General features: G+C 60.5%; 1 protein-coding gene across 2 annotated transcripts in view; it reads left to right on the top strand.

Annotated features, from left to right (window-relative positions):
- The window catches only part of FBLN2 (fibulin 2), a 68,074-nt gene that overhangs the window by 15,139 nt on the left and 32,979 nt on the right, over window positions 1-19,956 (top strand). For both annotated transcript variants that reach the window (XM_070776985.1, XM_070776984.1), the window contains exon 2: window positions 5,746-7,034. In XM_070776985.1, coding sequence (XP_070633086.1) covers window positions 5,801-7,034 — 1,234 coding nt within the window. In that variant the 5' untranslated portion in view covers window positions 5,746-5,800. The remainder of the gene's footprint in view (window positions 1-5,745; window positions 7,035-19,956) is intronic.

Here is a 19,956-nt window from a genome sequence, read left to right as displayed (position 1 = left end):
GGGGAGCTCGCAGCCGGGCAGGGAGGGCAGTGGAGGTGTGGTCAGCGTCATCAGCCCCCCGTTCCCTGGGTGCCCTGTGGATGTGGGGCTGTGGGACAGTAGGCATGTCTCCCTGGGCACCCTCGGAAGACAGCCTTGCTGAGCGAGCCCCGGCCCTGCCCTGCCCACACCCCACTTGTGAGACCCTGGCCCCGGGGCTGCATCAGAACCCCTCCCTGGCAGAGCTGTGGTCAGCCCAGGCCAACCCACCTCTCCACTGCTGCCCCGAGCCTGCCCTGGGTCCACAGGGCGGGACGCCCCCAGCCGAAGGCATCTCCCATCTTCCTTCCTGTCTAAAGGCCTCTTGTTTTTGCCTCTTGGTGATGGAGCATGAGGCCCCGAGAGGATGCCCATCACTGGCCATCGCCGCGGGCTGCAGATCCCTTGGGAGGACCCCGTGGATCAGGAGAGCCTGGCGCCCGCCCTGCACGCACGAATGCCCCTTTCTCGGTGTCCGCTCCAGGGCTCACGTAGGCTGCTGGCACTGTGACAGTCGTAGTCTTATTATCATCAGCGTGCATGCCTTCCTTACCCAGCTTGGCTCATCTGTGGGTGTCGGGAGAGCCTGGGGGAGCCTCTGCATCTCCGTGGTCCCCAATGAGCCCCTACCTCGGGCCCGGCACCCCCCAACCTCGGCCCAGCCACAGGCCCTGGGCAGTCCGCCACAGGGTCTCCGTGTGTCCCCCAACTCTCTGGCTGCAGGAGGTCAAGAACCCTTTCTCAGCCCCTCCCCTCGTGATTCCTCTTTTTAGATCGGAAGGGGGGGCCCTCTGTAGAAGCCTATAGAAGAAACATTTGGGGGGCTCTGTCCGGCAGGGGCCCTGGGAGAACAGCAGTGGGCACCCCCTGGAACAGGGTGTTTGGATCCGAGAACCAGCCGTGTAGAGATCGTGCCCTCCCAGTCCTGTCTCGAGTGCAGGTTCCCAGTCGGCTTGCTTGTCTCCGGGGGCGGGGAGCTCCCTCTGCTCCCTGCAGCCTGGTCTGTCTCTGACCCAGAGGGGCTGCCTTTGTTCCCCCATCTCTGTGGTTTGTCATGTGGATCTTGGGCCTCCTTGCTGGGGGGTCTTCTACCCGCCTGAGGTGGGCCGTGGGGGTCAGCCCTCGCCCAGGGACGCCCTGGCTTCTGGCCCCACTGCGCACTTGCTCCTGTCCTCACCTGCATCCTTACCGTCCTCACCTGGACCGTCCCCGGGCTTCTCAAACTCAGCCTGGCCCAGTCTCCCCAGCACGTCGTGACCCTCCTCCATGGAAGCCCCAGCTCCATCCATCCTTCGACTTTCGGGCCCAGACCTCCGCTTCTCCTGGACTCCTTACCCCCCATCCTCTCCCACCACCCATCATTTGCCCAGCTTCCTGCTCTCAACACGGCAGCAGAGAAGCCCTTTAAGTCGAGGATCCTGTCGGATCGTTCCAGGCTCTGGGGCTCATTGGCCATTAGCACCCTGGCCCTTGCTCGCTGGGCTCCACCATGGTGGGTAGACCCTGCGGGTGGTGGGGAGCCCCTCTCCCCTTCCCCGGTCCTGCCTCCGGCCCCTTGCACTCGCCGTCTCTGCGTCTGCTGTGCTTTGCCTCCCGAGAGGGCCGGGGCTCAGGCCTCCGCTCACATGTCGCTTCCTCAGAGAAGCCTTGCCCGACTCCCCTGGCTGACACAGCCTCTCCCCTGCCCCGGCCTCTTCCTGTCCCATTTCCTGGCTTTCATTCATTTACGTCTCCATTGTCCTCACGGCCGCCTGGCGTTCAGTAATCTCCGGAGTCCCTGTGGGCTGGCACCCGCCTCCCCACACTGGGGCCACAGCGTTGGCGGAACAAGCCGCGTTCTGCAGGGCGCCGGCTTGGGGGGCTGTGCCCTCAGCCCCTGGCTGATGGGCTGCGGGTGCTGGCTGCTCCTGCTGCTCTGTGGCCGCCGCGCCATCACCGCCCTGCCGGCCAGGCCCTTGTGCCACCGTCGTGTCCTCCCGCATTGTCCCACGCTTCTCCCGTGTTCTCTCATCGTGTTCTCTCATCGTGTTCTCTCGTGTTCTCTCATCGTGTTCTCCCGTGTTCTCTCATCGTGTTCTCTCACGTTTCTCCCGTGTTCTCTCCTGGTGTTCTCCTGTGTTATCTCGTGTTCTATCTTGGTGTCCTCCCGTGTTCTCTCATCATTTTTCCCGTGTTCACTCATCGTTTCTCCCGTGTTCTCTCATGGTGTTCTCCTGTGTTCTCCCGTGTTCTCTCATGGTGTTCTCCTGTGTTATCTCGTGTTCTCTCATGGCGTCCTGTGTTTTTTCGTGTTCTCTCACGGTGTTCTCCCATGTTCTCTCATCATTTCTCCCATGTTCGTTCATTGTTTCTCCCCTGTTCGCTCATCGTGTTCTCTCATGGCGTTCTCCCGTGTTCTATCTTGGTGTCCTCCTGTGTTCTCCCATGTTCTCTCATCATTTCTCCTGTGTTCACTCATCGTTTCTCCCGTGTCCTCTCATGATGTTCTCTCATGTTCTCTCACAGTGTTCTCCCATGTTCTCTCATCATGTCTCCCATGTTCGCTCATCGTGTCTCCCGTGTTCGCTCACGGTGTTCTCTTGTGTTCTCCCGTGTTCTCTCATGGTGGTGTGTGTTTTTTCGTGTTCTCTCAGGGTGTTCTCCCATGTTCTCTCATCATTTCTCCCATGTTCGTTCATTGTTTCTCCCGTGTTCACTCATCATGTTCTCTCATGGTGTTCTCCTGTGTTATCTCGTGTTCTCTCATGGTGTCCTCCCGTGTTCTCTCATCATTTTTCCCGTGTTCACTCATCGTTTCTCCCGTGTTCTCTCGTGATGTTCTCTCATGTTCTCTCACGGTGTTCTCCCATGTTCTCTCATCGTGTCTCCCGTGTTCTCTCATGGTGTTCTCTTGTGTTCTCTCATGGTGTTTTCCTGTGTTTTTTCGTGTTCTCTCACGGTGTTCTCCCGTGTTCTCTCATTGTTTCTCCCGTGTTCGCTCATTGTTTCTCCCGTGTTCACTCATCGTGTTCTCTCATGTTGTTCTCTTGTGTTCTCTCATGGTGTTCTCCCATGTTCTCTCATCATGTCTCCCGTGTTCTCACATCGTTTCTCCCATGTTCTCTCGTGCTCTCTTATGGTGTTCTCCTGTGTTCTCTTATGTTCTCATGATGTTCTCCTGTGTTCTCTCACGGTGTTCTCCCGTGTTCTCTCATCGTTTCTCCAGTGTTTGCTCATCGTGTCTCACGTGTTCTCTCATGGTGTTCTCCTGTGTTCTCTCGTGTTCTCTCATGGTGTTCTCCTGTGTCCTTTCGTGTTCTCTCACGGTGTTCTTCATAGTGTTCTCTCGTGTTCTCTCATCGTTTCTCTCATAGTGTTCTCTCATCGTGTCTCCCGTGTTCTCTCATGATGTTCTCCTGTGTTCTCTCGTGTTCTCTCATGGTGTTCTCCTGTGTTCTCTTATGTTCTCATGATGTTCTCTCCTGTTCTCTCATGGTGTTCTCCTGTGTTCTCTCGTGTTCTCTCATGGTGTTCTCCTGTGTTCTTCCGTGTTCTCTCATGGTGTTCTCCTGTGTTCTCTTATGTTCTCATGATGTTCTCTCGTGTTCTCTCACGGTGTTCTCCCGTGTTCTCTCATCGTTTCTCCAGTGTTCGCTCATCGTGTCTCCCGTGTTCTCTCATGGTGTTCTCCTGTGTTCTCTCGTGTTCTCTCATGGTGTTCTCCTGTGTCCTTTCGTGTTCTCTCACAGTGTTCTTCATCGTGTTCTCTCGTGTTCTCTCATCGTTTCTCTCATAGTGTTCTCTCATCGTGTCTCCCGTGTTCTCTCATGGCGTTCTTCTGTGTCCTTTCATGTTCTCTCATGGTGTTCTCCCATCGTTTCTCCCTTCTTCTCCCATCGTTTCTCCCATGTTCGCTCATCGTGTTCTCTCATGTTGTTCTCCCGTGTTCTCCTGTGTCCTTTTGTGTTCTCTCATGGTGTTCTCCCGTGTTCTCTCATCGTTTCTCCTGTGTTCTTTCATGGTGTTCTCCCATGTTCTCTCGTTTCTTCCGTGTTCTCTCATCGTTTCTCCCGTGTTCTCATCGTGTTCTCCTGTGTTCTTTCATGTTCTCCCACATTCTTTCATTGTGTTCTCCCCAGCTCAGCCAGGAGGTGGGCAGCTTAAAGGCTGTTACCTCTTTATCTCTGTTATAAACGTAGTAAAGTGAAGTCCCTATCCTTATATTTCTTGGGTGTGAAATTTACAAACTTAAAGTACTAGCGATGTGGCTTCAATGTGTTCGTTTCTAGGTCAGAGAACTTTAGCAGTGACTGACAGCACAGCTCTGGGGCGGGGAGCGGGTGGAGGGGGACCCCTTGTCTCTGACCAGGAGCATGCGGCCCCGGGCAGGGCAGGCCTGTCCCCGAGTCACGGCAGGTCCCAGGGCCGTGGGACCAGTGACCTTTGTGAGGATGGAGGTGAGGGGACGAGTGAGGCCCTGTGAGAAGGTGACATTCGAGGAGCATGTAGAGGAGGCTGAGGAGGGGCTGCGGGGGTCACGTGAGGGCCCTGGAGGGCAGGTCGGGGCAGCTCCCACAGGGAATCCAGGCTGCTCCTTGCTGGCCGGGAAGCTGTGGGGTCAGCTGCTCTCAGAGCACACTGGCTTTGCAGAGAAAGGGATCGGGGGAGGGAGGCGGCAGGCGGCTTCCAGGCTACTGGTAGGGGGAGGGGAGTGTGCGGCTAGATGGAGGGGTTGGGCAGGGGTGGGTGGAGGGGGGCGGGCAGGGTGGATGGAGGGGGGCGGGCAGAGGCGAGTGGATGGAGGGGGGCGGGCAGGGTGGATGCAGGGGGTGGGCAGAGGTGGGTGGAGGGGGCGGGCAGAGGCGGGGAGCTCTTCACAGGGCCCCATGAATGCATGGCGTTGGCGTGTGTACATGTGTGCGCACGTGTGTGTGCGTGTGTGCAGGACAGTGAACGTGCAAGGCTGATTCTGCAAACGACAGTAACGTTTGCTGAGGAGGTTGGCAGAAGGCTGCCCTGCAGCTAAGCTTGCAGTCGTGGGGGGTCTGTTGGGGGTTGTTCCTGAGCCCTGGGACCTGAGGGCCGCAGTGGTGGGGGGCTTGTTTGCTGCGTGAGACCTGGGAGGGCCTGGTTCCTGCCCCGCGTCCACCTACCTGGCCGTGTCCTTCGGCTGGCCGCCCCGGGCCTGTGGGCGCGTGACTGGGGCTCAACCTGGATTTCGAGGGGGGAGATAAACTGGGTGCTGCCGTGTGCACGTGCCTGGGACCCTGTGTGCAAGACCACCCGTCGTGTCCCGGCACACGGGTGAGGCTTGGTGACACGGTGCTTATAACTGCCTGGAGGACTGTGGTGGGGCCTCTGCCTGGCCGTCACCCGCGTGCCTGTGGCCGTGTGCCCAGTGAACGCGTGTGACGTGTGTGTGTGTGTGTGTGTGTGCCTGCGGGACTAGGGGCAGAGGGTCCCACTCGGGGACGTGTCAGGAGGCGGGTGAGGGCGGGGGCCGTGGCCCTGAGCTGGGTGCTGGCGACCCTGTACATCACCCAGGTGAGAGTCGAGGTGACCTGTCTGTGCAGCGTCCGAGCAGGTGGGAGTGTGTGTGCGGGGATGTGGGGCGAGTTCCGTGTGTGAACGGAGACGGTGAGGCTGTCCAGACGTGCCCCCATGTGCTGGCATGTGTGCCGGGCGTGCACGCGAGTCCCCCCACCCCCACCATGCAGTGCTGACCCCTGTCCTTTCCGATTCCCCCAGGGCTTTGCGGGCGAGGACGGTCCGTCTGGAGGCTGCACGTGACCGGCTGCGGGGCATGGCACGGCTCGGGGAGCCCATGGGAGCCTGGCTGGCCCTGGCCCTGGCCCTGGCCCTGAGTCCCGGCGGTGCGGCAGCCCCGGGGCAGGACTGCACGGGCGTTGAGTGCCCGCCGCTGGAGAACTGCATCGAGGACGCGCTGGAGCCGGGGGCCTGCTGCGCCACGTGCGTGCAGCGGGGCTGTGCCTGCGAGGGCTACCAGTACTACGACTGCCTGCAGGGCGGCTTCGTGCGCGGCCGCGTGCCCGCCGGCCAGTCCTACTTCGTGGACTTCGGCAGCACCGAGTGCTCCTGCCCGCCGGGCGGCGGCAAGATCAGCTGCCAGTTCATGCCCTGCCCAGAGCTGCCACCCAACTGCATCGAGGCCGTGGTGGCGGCCGACAGCTGCCCACAGTGCGGCCAGGTGGGCTGCGTCCACTCCGGCCGCAAGTATGCCGCCGGCCACACCGTCCGCCTGGCGCCCTGCCGGGCCTGCCATTGCCCGGACGCAGGCGGTGAGCTCATCTGCTACCCGCTGCCCGACTGCCACGGAGACGCCGCCCCCGGGAACACCTCGGATGCCGAGGATGGGGACCCCGAGCGGCACTATGAGGACCCCTACAGCTACGACCAGGAGGTGGCCGAAGCGGAGGCCCTGGCGGGCGAGCTCCAGGCGGGCGCTGGGGGCCCAGCCGCTCTGGGAGGCGGGGGTCAGCCACCTTCGGCCCTCCAGGCCACTCTCTGGCCGGCAGCCCTCCCCAGGCCCACGGCAGCCGCCGCCCTGGGTCCCCCGGCCCCTGTGCAGGCCAAAGCCAGGAGAGTGACGGACGATGGTCAGGAAGACAGGGAGGTGCCAGCCGTCCAGGAGCAGCTGGCCGCAGGCGGCCCCCAGGGGCTGGACGGACGGCCCACGGCAGGCCCGATGCCGGCCCACCCTGTCCGGGAGGAGGGGGCCGAGGCCAGGGCTGGGGTGGAAGAGAACCTCATCCCTGACGTGCAGGCCACGCACCGCAGCGCTGGGCCCCCTCCCACGTTCAGCATGCCCAACATCCTCCTGACTGAGACCACGCAGGGCCCCCCCGAGGCCCCCACCGAGCCCAGTGCCCATGCCGCCCTGACCACACTTCAGCAGGAGACGGCCCGTGCTCCGCCTACCCAGGAGGTGCCCCAGCAGCCGGCTGGGCCCCGGTCCCGGCTGGAGGAGGAGGAGGACCCCAACTCCGTGCACTCTGTCCCGAGAGCTGGCCTCGAAGGTAAGACTCTTCCCTGGTTCCTCCCGGGATGCTCGACCAGTGGAGGGCGTCCTTGGGTCTTGGTGCTGGCCCAGGTCTGTGCTCAGCTGGAGGGGGGTTGGGGGGTCTGTGGCCGAGCCCCACCCCTCTGAGGGAGCCCTGGGAACCTGTTGTCTGGAGACCTCTCTCCACGGCAGGGAGTCCACGTCCTGTCCAGTCCTGGGTCGTTCGCTCTGAAAACCTTCAATGGGCATCAGCTGTGGGCAGGCCCTGCAGGACCCTAGGGAGGCAGCGTGGGCCCGGCTGGCCCTGGTCCATGGGCTATGAGCGGGCCACCCCTGGGCGGGGTCCAGGAGGGTTTCCTGGGGACGGGGGGCCCGTCTGTCCAGAGCTGTGGCCCTTGGCGGGTGTCCACAGTGTGCTGAGACTGAGACTGCAGGCCCCTGGCCCGGCGGCTCCTTCCCTGCATCCTGCTCCCAGTGGGCGGCACAGAACTCGCCCTCACCGAGTGCCTGCCCCACCTGTGGCTCGACCCCCACAAGCTGGGCTCCTGATTTTCAGCTCACCAGGTCGAGAGTGGAAAGGCGTGGTTCGTGGAAGCGGGTCGCATGGCGGGAGGTGGCGGGCTGCCACCAGGGCAGCGGGCTTCCGGGGGCTCCTCCTCACCCAGGCCCCTGGGCCTGCAGGAGGCGGGGAGCGTAATGAAGGCCACGTGTGCCCGAGCGGGCGGGCTCGCAGGCCTGCCTCCCGAGTCTGTGCCTGCAGCCTCCGGGGTTTCCAAAACAGACACGGCCCCCCGCCCCCCCTCTGCTTGCTGCCAGAGGCCTCTGTGGCTGTGGGCCTTGGAATCCTGGAGGCTTGCTTTGTTCTCGGGCGCCCCAGGTTTTTTCCTCTGCCTGGGCTTTCTCAGATGGTCTTTGGGGTGTGGCTGCCGCTGCAGTTGGCCGGGGAGTAGGGGCCCCTGACTCAGTGCCCCTCATCCCATCCGAGGGTTGTCCTGGCAGGGGCCCAGCGGAGGGCGCAGACAGGACGGGCTGGGTTTCTCGGTGCTCCTCTGGGGAGGGAGGTGTGGATGGTGGGGGGCGGGTGGGGTGAGGGTCAGTGGGACCCAGGAGTTTGGCCCTGGCCGCCTGAACAAGGACTGATGGCCGCCCATCACCCCATCATCTCGCCGCCGCCTCCTCCTCACCCTGACCCCTCTCCCTGACCCCTGACCCCTACCAGCTCTCCACCTGTAACTCAGGCGGGCACCACTTTGTGCCTCACTCTCTCCATCTATAAGCGCAGGGAAGGCCCTGCGTCGGGGGCGGGGAGGGTTCTGAGCATTAAATGAACTAACTCATTCAAGCTCGGGGAGGGGCTCAGCACTGCTGAGTAACTAAAAACGCTCGCTTTGATTATTCACCCTCTGTTACTTGGTCTGCCCACTCAGTTTCTACAACAGACAAGTACAGAACAGCCTCTCTGCACCGGGGGTCGTGCTGGTGAAACTGAGTGGGCACAGCCTCTGCCCTTCGTGGTCTGGTGGGGGCAGAGGGCATGCGTGGATGGGCACACGGAATTATTTGTGGTCGCCACCATGCACACAGCGTGGGGGGCGGTGGGGGAGGCCTGGTGGGTGGGGGTCAGGGGTCTGATGGCGCGTCGCTGGGGCAGCCAGGGCCTCGGTGCCCTCTGGCGTGGGGGGCGGTGGGGGAGGCCTGGTGGGTGGGGGTCAGGGGTCTGATGGCGCGTCGCTGGGGCAGCCAGGGCCTCGGTGCCCTCTGGCTGCTTTTGCAGGGGGTGGCTGGGGGATCCCGAGGGAAGGAGGGCCCTTGGGTGAAACTGGGGAGCTGGTAGCTTGGTCCTGCTTGCCCATGGGACCTGCTGAGAGGTGGGTCACAGGGCGGAAATGCCCCTTGGCCACGCTGCCGTGGCAGCCCGGGCCTGGAGAAGGTGGTTGCCAGCCATCGCCCCAGGCCCCACTCGGGCAGGGTTCCGAGTCTTGCCAGGGTTCCCGGCTGCCTCTGGGCGTGTCCAGATGGAACCTGACGGAAGTCACATGCCTGACTCCCCCGCGGGGAGAGGGGCTCTGACGTCTCCTGTCACTCGGGGGCTTCTACCGCTGGGCTGGCAGGATGGAGGGACCCGGGGACCACCCCACCCCGCCCCCCTGAGCACAAGGGCGGGAACCTGGGGTCAGGGTGGCCCAGCTAGAGGCAGCCCCCTCCCCAGAAAAGGACCCCAGTGAAACCTGCAGGCCCCGGGACCCTGTGGGAGGAGGAGCACCCCCGCCCCCGTCGGGACTTTACATCCCTGGATTCTGCTGGGCAGGGGTGTTTGAGTGGCTCGACGTCCAGTTAATAGAGAAGCTTTGACGTTGAGATAGCTGGATGCAAACTGCAGACCCCGTATCACGCTCGAGGCCTATTTTTGCACCGTCGTAAGCTCTCTGAGATCAGAGGCCCTTTCAATCGTCACAGCCGCCCCCTCGGTACACGGTGGAGGAATTGGGGCTGCTTCCCCACAGACACACGTGCAGGAAGTGGTGAGCCCACCTCACCCCCCATTTCTCCACGTCTTCACCCCAACAATCACTTCCGGTGCCCAGCCTGCCTGAGGGCTGTGATGCATGCCAGATGTCCCCCACACCCAGTGTGGCCTTGTCGCCGGGACCGTATAGTTCAGCAGAAGAGAAAACCCCTGCGTCGTGGGAGTGCAGCGGATGTGCTCTGCGGGCCTGTCCAGGGGAGCTGACATCCCTGGAGATCAGGGAGGGCTCCCTGGAGGGAGGGCTCCCTGGAGGAAGGGCTGTTTGAGCAGGAGGAGCTTTTGACCGGGTGGCAGTGGGGATCAGAGAGTGCGTCTGGCAGAGGCCACAGCAGGTACAGAGGCCCTGCAGGTGGAGAGGAGGTTGGGTTGGAATGAGGCTGTGTGGCTGGGGTGAGAAGAGGCCTGGGAGGGGCAGGAACTGGGCCCAGGGCAGCAGCGTTACCCTCAGCACGAAGACTGGGGCCTTTCCCCAGGGGCAGGGGGCGCCCCTGCTGGTGTGAGGCAGGAGCTGGTACAGTCTTACTTGGGTCATGGAATGCTTCCTCCGGGTGCAGGGGGCAGAACGTGGGGCCTTCAGCGTCTGGGGTTCTCCAGGGTCCCCCAGAGTCCCCGGGTTGTGGGTCCAGGCAGCAGAGAGACCCGCCCAACCTCTGCCTGGTCCCTGGACGATTGCCGCAGACCGTCCTCTCTGCTGTCCTCTCCAGTCCAGGCATGTGGGAGATTTAAACTCGCGCCGGGTCTGAGAGGTCCCCGAGCACGGCCAGGGGACCCGAGGGAGCCGGGCTGGAAACCCGGACAGCTGAGCCCACGTCCTGTGCGAGAGCGCCTGGCTCCTGGAGTGGCCTGGAGAGGGGGTGTCCCCCCGCCCCCCACGCCGAGCTCACAGGCAGGCCAGGTAGCCCTGCCCCAGCCCACGGCTGCTGGGAGCAGACCAGGGACCCAGGCCTCCCCCGGCCCCTGCCCGTCCACGCTGAGTCCTCGGGCAAAGCTCGGCCTCGCTCCTCGTGTGACCTGAGGCCTGGGATGCCACCTTTCTGAGCCCCAGGCTCCTCACTGACCCCGCACAGCTGGGCCGGCCCTGCTCTGTCTTGTTTTGTTCAGTCACTCGGTCGTGTCCGACCCTTTGTGATCCCTTGGACTGCAGCACGCCAGGCTTCCCTGTCCTTCACCACCTCCCGGAGTTTGCTCAAACTCCTGTCTGTCGAGTCGACGACACCGCCAGCTGTCTCACGCTCTGTCTGCTGTTGGGCTGAGGGTGCACGCCCGTGTCACGGGTTAGTGTCTTTTTGGAAAGCACCTTCGTAAGCCCTCGAGTTTTGCTGCAACGTTTAGAAGACGTAACGTGAACACGAGCTTCCTGGCTTTTGTGAAATCGGCAGCTGTGGGCCTGCCAGGCGCATGAGTCCTGGGGCAGCTGCCGGGGGACCTGAGGAGGGGCTGCCTGCCCGTCGGGGTGCAGGGGGGCAGCTGGACTGTCCTGGGCTGGTTCCCCTTGCTTTCGTCACTGGCTCGGCCCCAGTTGGCAGCTGGGTGGTGGATGGGTCCTCTGCAGGGGGTGCCTGTCAGGGCACTGAGATGTCCTGTGTGGTGACCTTGGGAGGGTCTGTGTGGTCCTTCTATTCCATGGAAGAGGAACTGGGATTCTGAGAGTGGAGGGGATGGCAGTGCTTTTCTAGAGGTCGTAGTAGAGCTGAGCAGGGGGCCCTCGTCTTCCAGGCGCGGGGTGGGCTCACAGCTCCCATGGGGCACCAGGGCAGGAAGGGGTCCCCGGCTTTGGCTGCCCGCAGAGCCTATGGCACTTGGAGGAAAAGGGCGCATTTCACAGCCGCTCCCCATAGTGAAGGTCTGGCCTGAGGGGGGTTTCTTGGCTTTAGAAAAACAGTTTCCTTCCTTCCTGCCTCCCTCCCTCCCTTCCTTCCTAGACAGCTTTATGAGACATTGTTCGTGCACCAGTAAATCCTCCCATTTAAAGCGTACAATTCAGTAGGTTTTGTCAGGGTCATGAAAACATCATCAGAATCGAATTCTAGAACACTCTGATCACCCCAGAAAGAAGCCCCATGCCCGTAGCAGCCACCTCCGGCTTCCTCTTCCCAGCCCCCAGCAGGCTCGGGTTTAGTCGCCATCCGCATGGATTGCATGTGCTGGACGTTCCTGGACGTGCAATCACAGAGTACGTGGCCTTTGGGGACTATCCCCGGTTAGTTACTCAGCGTGACTCTATGGAGTTTCCTTGTGTTGCAGCATGAATCAGGGCTGCATTCCTTCTCGTGGCGGGCATTCCAGCGCGTGGATGGGCCACGTCCCCGGTTAGTTACTCAGAGTGACTGTGGAGTTTCCTTGTGTTGCAGCATGAATCGGGGCTGCATTCCTTCTCGTGGCGGGCATTCCCGCGTGTGGATGGGCCACGTCTTTGTTTGTTCATGTGCCAGGTGATGAAGTTGGCACCTTTCAGCTACTGTGAGTGCCACTGCTCTTGCGTTCACTACCTATCTTTGAGTGGACGTGTATTCCTATCTTTGGGGAACGTACCCAGGAACGTAGTATTGCTGGGTCGTCTGGTAACTCTGTGTAACTGTCAGATGAAACACCGAACTGTTAACCCACAGCGGCTGCCCCACTATCTTCACCAGCACTTGTTATTGTTTGTATTTTTTTAAAAATGTGTATTTAGTTTTTCAGTTTTTGGCTCTGCTGGGTTTTAGTTGTAGCCTATGGGACCTGGTTCCCCAACCGGGAATTGAACCCCAGCCCCCTGCGTTGGGAGCCCAGAATCTTAACCACTGGACCACCAGGCAGGCAGTCCCTGTCTGCCTTTTTGAATGTGATGTGTTGAAGTGTTAGGTGATACCTCACTGCGGGTTTCACTGGCGGTTCCCTCAAGGCTAGTGACGCTGAGCTCCTTTTCTCAAGTTTAGACAGCCCTGAATACGCACGTCCGCGTTCCGTTAGCCATCAGAGCGGTGCCATCATCACCGACACGTGGTTTCTAGAAGGTTCCACCGCCTACTTGTAGGAGAAGGGGCAGGCAGGAAGGGGGCCGCCAGTGTTGTTTGGAAAGTACCTTGACCCCGTGGGTCCCTGGCTCAGTCTCAGGGACCGCAGGACGTGGGAGCACGCCCGGGAACCACAGGTTCCCACGTGTGTTGGGGGTGTGCACTCGCTTTCACAGATCCAGCGTCGTGCGTGCACCTTTCTGTCCTCTGCGTTCCTCTGTACACAGCCCACCCTGGGGCTCTCCCTGTCGGCACGTGGGGAGGAGCTCTGCTCCCTGCACGCCCCCGCAGTCGCTCACTGTCCCTGCTGGCGGACGCTCGGTTGTCTCCATTGCCTCAGTGAGTGTCTTCCCGTCATGGCAGGAAGTTGTCGGGTCCGTGTCCACCTGGGTTTCTCTCTTTTCTCTTGGTGAGACGTTTAGCCGATATGATCAGGAGGCCCTCTCAGAAGCGTGCGCGTGTGCGCGCTCCCAGTCACCAGCTGTGCCCCACTCTGCCACCGCTGCTCCAGGGCATCCTCCTGACCCAGGGATTGAAACTCTGTCCCCTGTGTCCCTGTGTCCCCTGCCTTGGCAGGCATGTTCTTCCCACCGCGCCCCCTGGGCAGCCTCAGAAGCTTGCAGCTCAGTGAGACATCTCAGAGGTGAACGCCCGTGTGCCCAGCACCCAGATCATGAGGCAGCATCCCGAGATGAGCAGGCTCCCCTCGTCTGTGCCCATCCCCAGATGCTGCCCTGACCGCAAACAGCTCTGGGAGTTTTGTGAACGGGGCCGTGTAGTCCTTGCAGCAGCAGCAGCAGCCTGCTCTCTGGGGTGGCGACTTGCGCTCAGCATAGCACTTCATGTCCACATGTTGTGGGTGCCGTGGTGGGTCCTTTTTGTGGTTGAGAGCTGCTCCGTGGTGAGGACAGACCCTGGTTGGTGGTTCCTTCTCCTGAAGGGCTGTGGGCTTTTTTCCAGTCTGGACCCTTTGGAGGAGGGCTGCTGTGCTCACGCCACTCCATGTTTTGATGACTGCCTACACGCTTTTCTCCAGGGAGGCGCCAGCCGGCTGCCATGGGCTCTGCTGGCGACCACGGGGTGTGTCCTTCTAACCGGTGCCTGCCAGCTCCCCTCCACTGATGGTACCAGACAGTACTCACACCTGCCGTGTACAGGAATGCCTGTTTCCCTAGGTTACTGAGTCAGCAAATATTTATGAGAGCCTCCTGCACGATTCTAGGTGCCAGAGAGACAGCTGAGATCAAAACTGAATGAAGTTGGCACCCCTCACGGGCCTTCCACCCTGTGGGAGGGGGTGCCCACAGCCAGCCGTGAGAACACGTCAGATCTGTGTCAGATGCTGAAGAGACCAAGGAGAGCGCTGAGCATGGCTGCGAGATGCTCGCACCTCGGCCGGAGGGACGTGTCCCCCAGGACTGTTGGTGTTGGCATGCACTCCTCTCTCCCCTGCTTTGGCCGAGGGCCCCCCGGGAGGTCTGCCAGCCCTGTGTGGGGTGCGGGGTGATCTCTCTGCCGTCTCGCCAAACCGGTGACAGTCCTTCCTGCGGGGCACACGCCTCAGTCACGGCATGAATGAACGCGAGGTCTGCTGCGGCCGCGGAACCTCTGTGGTGCACTGTATGCATTTCTTCCCGATTCCAAGACCACGGGGCGGCCAGGCTCACTGCCCCAGGCTGGGAGTGGCCACTGGGAGGGGCTGCTTTGGGAGTGGTTGTTTCAGGATGGCCCCCACCAGGGCAGCTGCCTCCGCCCCACACGCTCGTTTCCATCATGGAAACAGGGCTCCCAGGGAAAGGTGAGATGCACATGGGGACTCTCGGACCGGGCTCGGAACCGCCTCAGCCACTGCTTTCTCCACGTCTGCTGCCCGCCGGGCAGGACGCCGGCCTGGGGTCGAGGGTCCCTCTTGATGGACGCTACAGAGGGTTTGGGAAAGAAAGGAAGCACACTGGGTGGTCATTGCAGTGAATCTACCCCAGGCCGGTGCTCTGGGAACCTCATCTCAGCCCCCAAACAGCCTTCCAGCGAGTCCCCTCCCACCACGGGACACAGCCCGTGGCCCAGCAGCGAGCAGTGGTAGGCCAGCTGCGGATCCAGGTCCTTCTGACCCTTGGGGGTCCCTGGCCTGGTCCCCAAGGCTGAAGCTGCCCTTCCCCACGCTGGCTGTGTGACCTCAGGCACATCGCTTCACTGCCCCGGGCCTCGGTTTTCTCGTCTGTACAGTGGGCTTCCTGAGGGCTCCCTGCTAGGGTGCGTTCTCAGCTGGCAGGAAGCTGGCGCCACGTGCTGGGGTCTGCCGCGTAGCAAGGTTGCCCTCACGCTGGTGTCCCGGGCGCTCCACTGGAGGGCAGCCCCTCTGAGCTCCAGGCTGCTTCCCATTCATCCCCCAACTGGCTCTCCTGAGGCCCAGCCAAGCCCCCTGGACCTCCTGCGCTGTGAACCTTCCAGAGCCTGGGTGCCTCGTGACCTGCAGCTCAGAGGTGGGGGCAGTGGGCTCCCCCGGGGGAGTGTCAGCCCCATCGTCCTCCAGCGCCTCCTGCAGGCGGGGCCGGGGTTGTACAGCCTCGGGCCCTTGGTCGTCCAGCGTCTGGGGCCTCCAGGAGGAGCTTCTGTCCGGCCGAGGTCAGCTGTGCATGGACCGGGTGTCTACCGGGCCCTCCCTGCCTGCTCCGGGATCTCCATGCAGGGAAGTTGGGCGTGGGACTGAGTTGTACTGGTCATGAGCCAGCTTGGTCCTCCGAGGGTGAGTCCCTGGGCGAGAGCCCTGCCTCTGAGTCTCTGGCTGTGTGACGTCAGGCGATGAACGCACCCTCTCTGAGCCTCAGTGTCAGCATTGGTGAGATGGAAGGGTAAGCTCTCCCCGCCAAGGATTACTGACCAGCGGAGAGGGGACGACCGCCTGCTCAGAGCAGCTGCTGTGGCCTGAGCTCCATTCTATCCCTGCCCCGGGGCCCAGGACTCTGGGTGGTGGGCTGCGGGTTTGTTTCTGCTTAAGTAAACAGATGTGGCCTTTTCTGGGGCCAAGAGTTGTCCCTCTGGTGAAGAGGCAAAGGGGCCGGGCCTCGTAGGGTTGGCTGGGGGCGTTCAGCGGCTTACTGCCTGCCCCCACCCCTGCCTGCTCCTCCAGCACCCCCAGATGTGTAGAGATTTCCCCCCACTCCCCGCCAGGCTGGCCCCTGCCCTGCACCTTCATTCTGGCACCTGCCCACGGACTCAGCCCCCATCCTGGGGGGTCCCGCCTTGGGCGGCACAGCCTGGCCATGGGCTGACATCCCAGAAATGGGGAGTGTCTCCTCCTTCAGCCTCGGTCGGGCTGCGTACGCATCCCGTGGCAGGCGCTGTGGTCCTCCCTGGACACGTATCGGTTGGGGTGTTACCGCCCGGGACACCCATAGCGTGGGGGTCCGTCATCCCCACCTCACGGCCGAGGTGCCTGAGGGACAGAGAGGTGATGTCCACGTGCAGGGTCACTGAGGGCGGTGAAGCAGATGTTTGCCGACCGACTGCCAGTGGCACCTCCTGGGGTTCGTCCAGCTGCCTGGCCCGGGGAGGGGCTGGTTTTCCCTGTGGTCAGAAAATCGAGGCTCCAGGTGCCCAGCTCCAGCATCACTGCAGAATGAGAGGGGACGAGGCGGCATGACCTGTCACTTTAGATTTTCCAAAAGATGCCTCGGATCTGGAATTTTGAATCAAGTCTGCAGATCTGTAAATGTATATCAAGGCCCCAGCAAAGTGTGCAGTGGGCACCAGCTTGCTGCCATGGTTTAGACTCACAGAGCGCCAACTGCCCCTAATTATACGTCTGGGACACAGAGGCCGACGGGGGGGCTGGCAGACTTCACAGCGAGCTCAGAGGGTGGGGTCTCCAAAGCTCCAACTCCTGGCCCAGCGGAATCCAAGTCCAGAAAATAGACTCTAGGCTCCTGGAGAGGGTGACCGAGGGGGCTGCAGAATGAGCGCACTGCAATGGGGGCGGTCACCCCCGGCCTGGAGGGGGGCTGTGACCTTAGGCCTAGGCAGCTGTGCCCAAGCGGGGACCCAGCTCCGTCCACGGTGAGCAGGCCAGGCGGTGGATCAGGGTCAGCTGGACGCCACCTTGCAGCCGGGGAGCGGCTTGTGCTTCCTGAGACAGGCGGCCCCAGCTCAGTGCGCCAGGGTGGCTCGCGGGCCCATGCTGGAGGGAGGCATGAGGGGCAGACGCCGACTGCCGGGTGGAGGAGCTGTGGGAGTCAGAGTGGAGGCTGGGCCATGGAGACCTGCTCAGAGAGGGGAGAGGCCAGCCTGTTTCTTTCCCGCCAAGTTGGCCCCACCTGGTCAGGTGGGTGGCCTCGGGGGTGGGGGCTGGTCGCTCAGGGAAGGTCTCGTGATTCCTCGCCCATCACCACCTGGCCCCCAAATCCTGGATCCCGGAACAGAGAGGCTGAGGGTATTGTCTGTGGTGGCCCAGCCCGGGGGAGGCAGAACAGGGCTCTGCTCCCAGTGACATCCAGTTTAGGGTCCTCAGTGGGGCTGGGCGTGTTACCCATCTCTTCACGGTCCCTTCACTTTGAATATTCTCCAGACACTGCAGACTGCGGGGGATGGGGACAAAGGATGGAGATATTTGCGGGTGGGGTGGGGAAGAGATCTGGCCAAGATCTAGGTTGGGTAGGCCACGTGTGTGGGTTATGAGAAACGGAAAGTCGCTGGGCGGGGTCGCTGGGAATTTGGTTCCAGAAGGACCCCAGCCTGGCCCAGTGGCCTCCCACTTGGGAACACTGGAAACCTTGCAACCCCTGACCCTTGCCCAGTATGCACCCCCCCACCACCCCACCCCACTGCCTCATCTGATGACGGACTCCAGGGTGCCCGCTGCCCCTTCCCCAGCCAGGATTCTTCATGTCCCCTCTGCTGATGCTCTGCTTCCTGTTTGCGTCTCATCTCAGAACAGAAAAAAAACTTGTCCAGTTTTTTTATGTGATTTTTTTTTCTTTTTTTTTTTTCTAATTTTATTTTATTTTTAAACTTTACATAATTGTATTAGTTTTGCCAAATATCAAAATGAATCCGCCACAGGTATACATGTGTTCCCCATCCCGAACCCTCCTCCCTCCTCCCTCCCCATACCATCCCTCTGGGCCGTCCCAGTGCACCAGCCCCAAGCATCCAGCATCGTGCATCGAACAATGTTTTTGATGAGTCAGTTTTATTAAGATGGAAATTGAAGTTATATTTACATTTCTCTTAGAGTAAATACTGGCTCTGGAAAACCCAAATTGCCTTACAGATAAACATCTTCTCTTATTAAACTGTGTGCATGTACAATGAACTGGTAATTAAACTATCTGGAAAGAACAGGAAAATAGAATGATGTCGTTTACAAGATTCGTCTATAAAACGAAAAGCTATCCCAAGAACTGGAATGCCATCAGACTCTAGTTTGAGCCAAAGCATCGTCTGGGGTAGCAGCCGTTTCTGAAGCTCATAATGAACAAGAGCGAGTTCATAGTTCTTTCTAAGGAGAACAGAATCCATGTCAGATGTCTTGGTTTTTCTGCAGTGTGAGTTACACTGCAAGCCTGTGCTGGGGTACGGGGGTCTGCAGAAGCCTCTAGAAGCACAGCAAGGGAGTGCCCCCACATCTGGGGCCACCAGGAGCTTCGGCAGGGGCTGGGCTGGCCGGTGGCCGAGGTGAGCCTGGGTGGAGGGAGGGACAGGTCTCCTTCCAGACGAAGGCCACTCTCATGGGCGTCCAGCCTCGGTCACGTGCCCTGCGTCAGGAAGATGCTTGCAGTGGTCTGCTTCTAGACTCCTCTCCCAGTGACTCGTTCATTCTTAGGGCGTGAGCTGTCCACTGCAACATCCAAGTGCTTGGGTCTCGTTGTTCCTTCCTTGTTTCTGGGAAAGTTATCTTCTCAGAGAACAAGGCTGGTCCCGTTCAGTTTGTCAGCGTTTGCCTGCAGGTTCCATGTGCCCAGTGGCTCTTTCTGGGGTGGCATCCGCTAACCACGGTGCCCGGGCCCCACACACCTCTTGAACAGAGCAGAGCCTGTCAGGAGTCTCTGCATGGCCCTGATCAGGGCAGCCTGCTTTCCTACAAGCGGCTTTTCTCTTTTCCTGTGGTGTTGGCTTCTCATTGATAGGGTACCAACAGCCCTAGCTCTTTCAAATGCCCACGACAGACCCACACCCCTACTCCCTGGGAGGCCGGGAGGGTAGGACTTGTGCTGGTCATGCGACCACCCCCTACCGCCTTCCAGAGCTTCCCAGGACTGGCTGGAAGCCTGGCACAGCCCGTCCACATCAACAAAGCCCACCGTAGAGCCTGCAAGTAACTGCGGCTCTGCCAGCCACAGCAACCAGCATCTCAAGTACCACCTGCTATGCCAGCCCCCACCAGGTTGGGACAGACCCTCTAAGCGGCTTGGGCTCGGGAAAGAAATCTCAGACCCGTAACCGTCCATGGCTTGTTCTTTCTCTCTGGTTTCAGTTACCGCGTGCACATGCGTGTGTGATGGACCCGGTTGAGTCTGGCACAGTATGTTGCAACAGAAATAAAGACATCTCTGGGTACATTGCTACATGCTGTGGTCCTCCACCTAACAGTCGCAGCGCCCTCCTGCTGCGTGCATACTTCTCCGCCAGTCCCCAGAGAGCTGCCTCCAGTCGCTTTTGTAAAGGAGTATCTAATCAGGGACGATGAGCTCTTTTCTGGTTCGTGTTGTTTTATTTCTTGAATTTCCTTCTTTCTGAAAGCTTTTATTAAAGAATACCATGGAGGCTCTGGAGCATCTTTTCATCTAGATTAATTTAATAGTACTCCCTTAAAACTTTCTTATGTCTTACTATATAGTTCTATAAAGTATCATGTCTGTAAAGCACAGGGATCTTCATAAAAAAAGCTTAGTAGGTTCCAGGCATCTCCACCCGGATCAAGACACAGAACATCTCGAGTGGGCCAGACTCTTCCTGGTGTCCCTTTCTCGGCCGGTTCTGCTCTCCCTCCCCCCGCCCCACCCCCACCATGGAGCCACAAGGCTGACTTATCGCTATCAATGACTCCTGCCTATTCTTGAATTTATTCTGTGTAATGGGAACCATATGATACGGTTTCGCTTGCGTTTAACTTCTTGAGTTCAGGACCATGTGTTTGAGAGTCATCCAGACTGCTGCGTGTAGCAGTAATTCATTTTAAAATGCTGCTCTTTATTGCTCTGTCGTAGGGATAAATCATAGTTCATTGATCTGTCGTGGTGTGGATGGAGGTTCAGGCTGTTTCTGGTGAGTGAATGCCATGGCTGTGGACATTCTGTGTGTTTCCGAAGGGCGTCCACCCAGCAGAGGAATTGCTGCATCGGAGCTGTGGCCAGCCCTGCCAGTCTTCCAGAGTGTCACCGATTTCTGTCCCCACCAGCCGTGAGCAAGACTCCAGC

The sequence above is a fragment of the Bos indicus genome, chromosome 22, assembly GCF_029378745.1.
Source record: "Bos indicus isolate NIAB-ARS_2022 breed Sahiwal x Tharparkar chromosome 22, NIAB-ARS_B.indTharparkar_mat_pri_1.0, whole genome shotgun sequence".
NCBI lineage: Eukaryota > Metazoa > Chordata > Mammalia > Artiodactyla > Bovidae > Bos > Bos indicus.
This window is presented reverse-complemented; position numbering and strand designations above follow the sequence as displayed.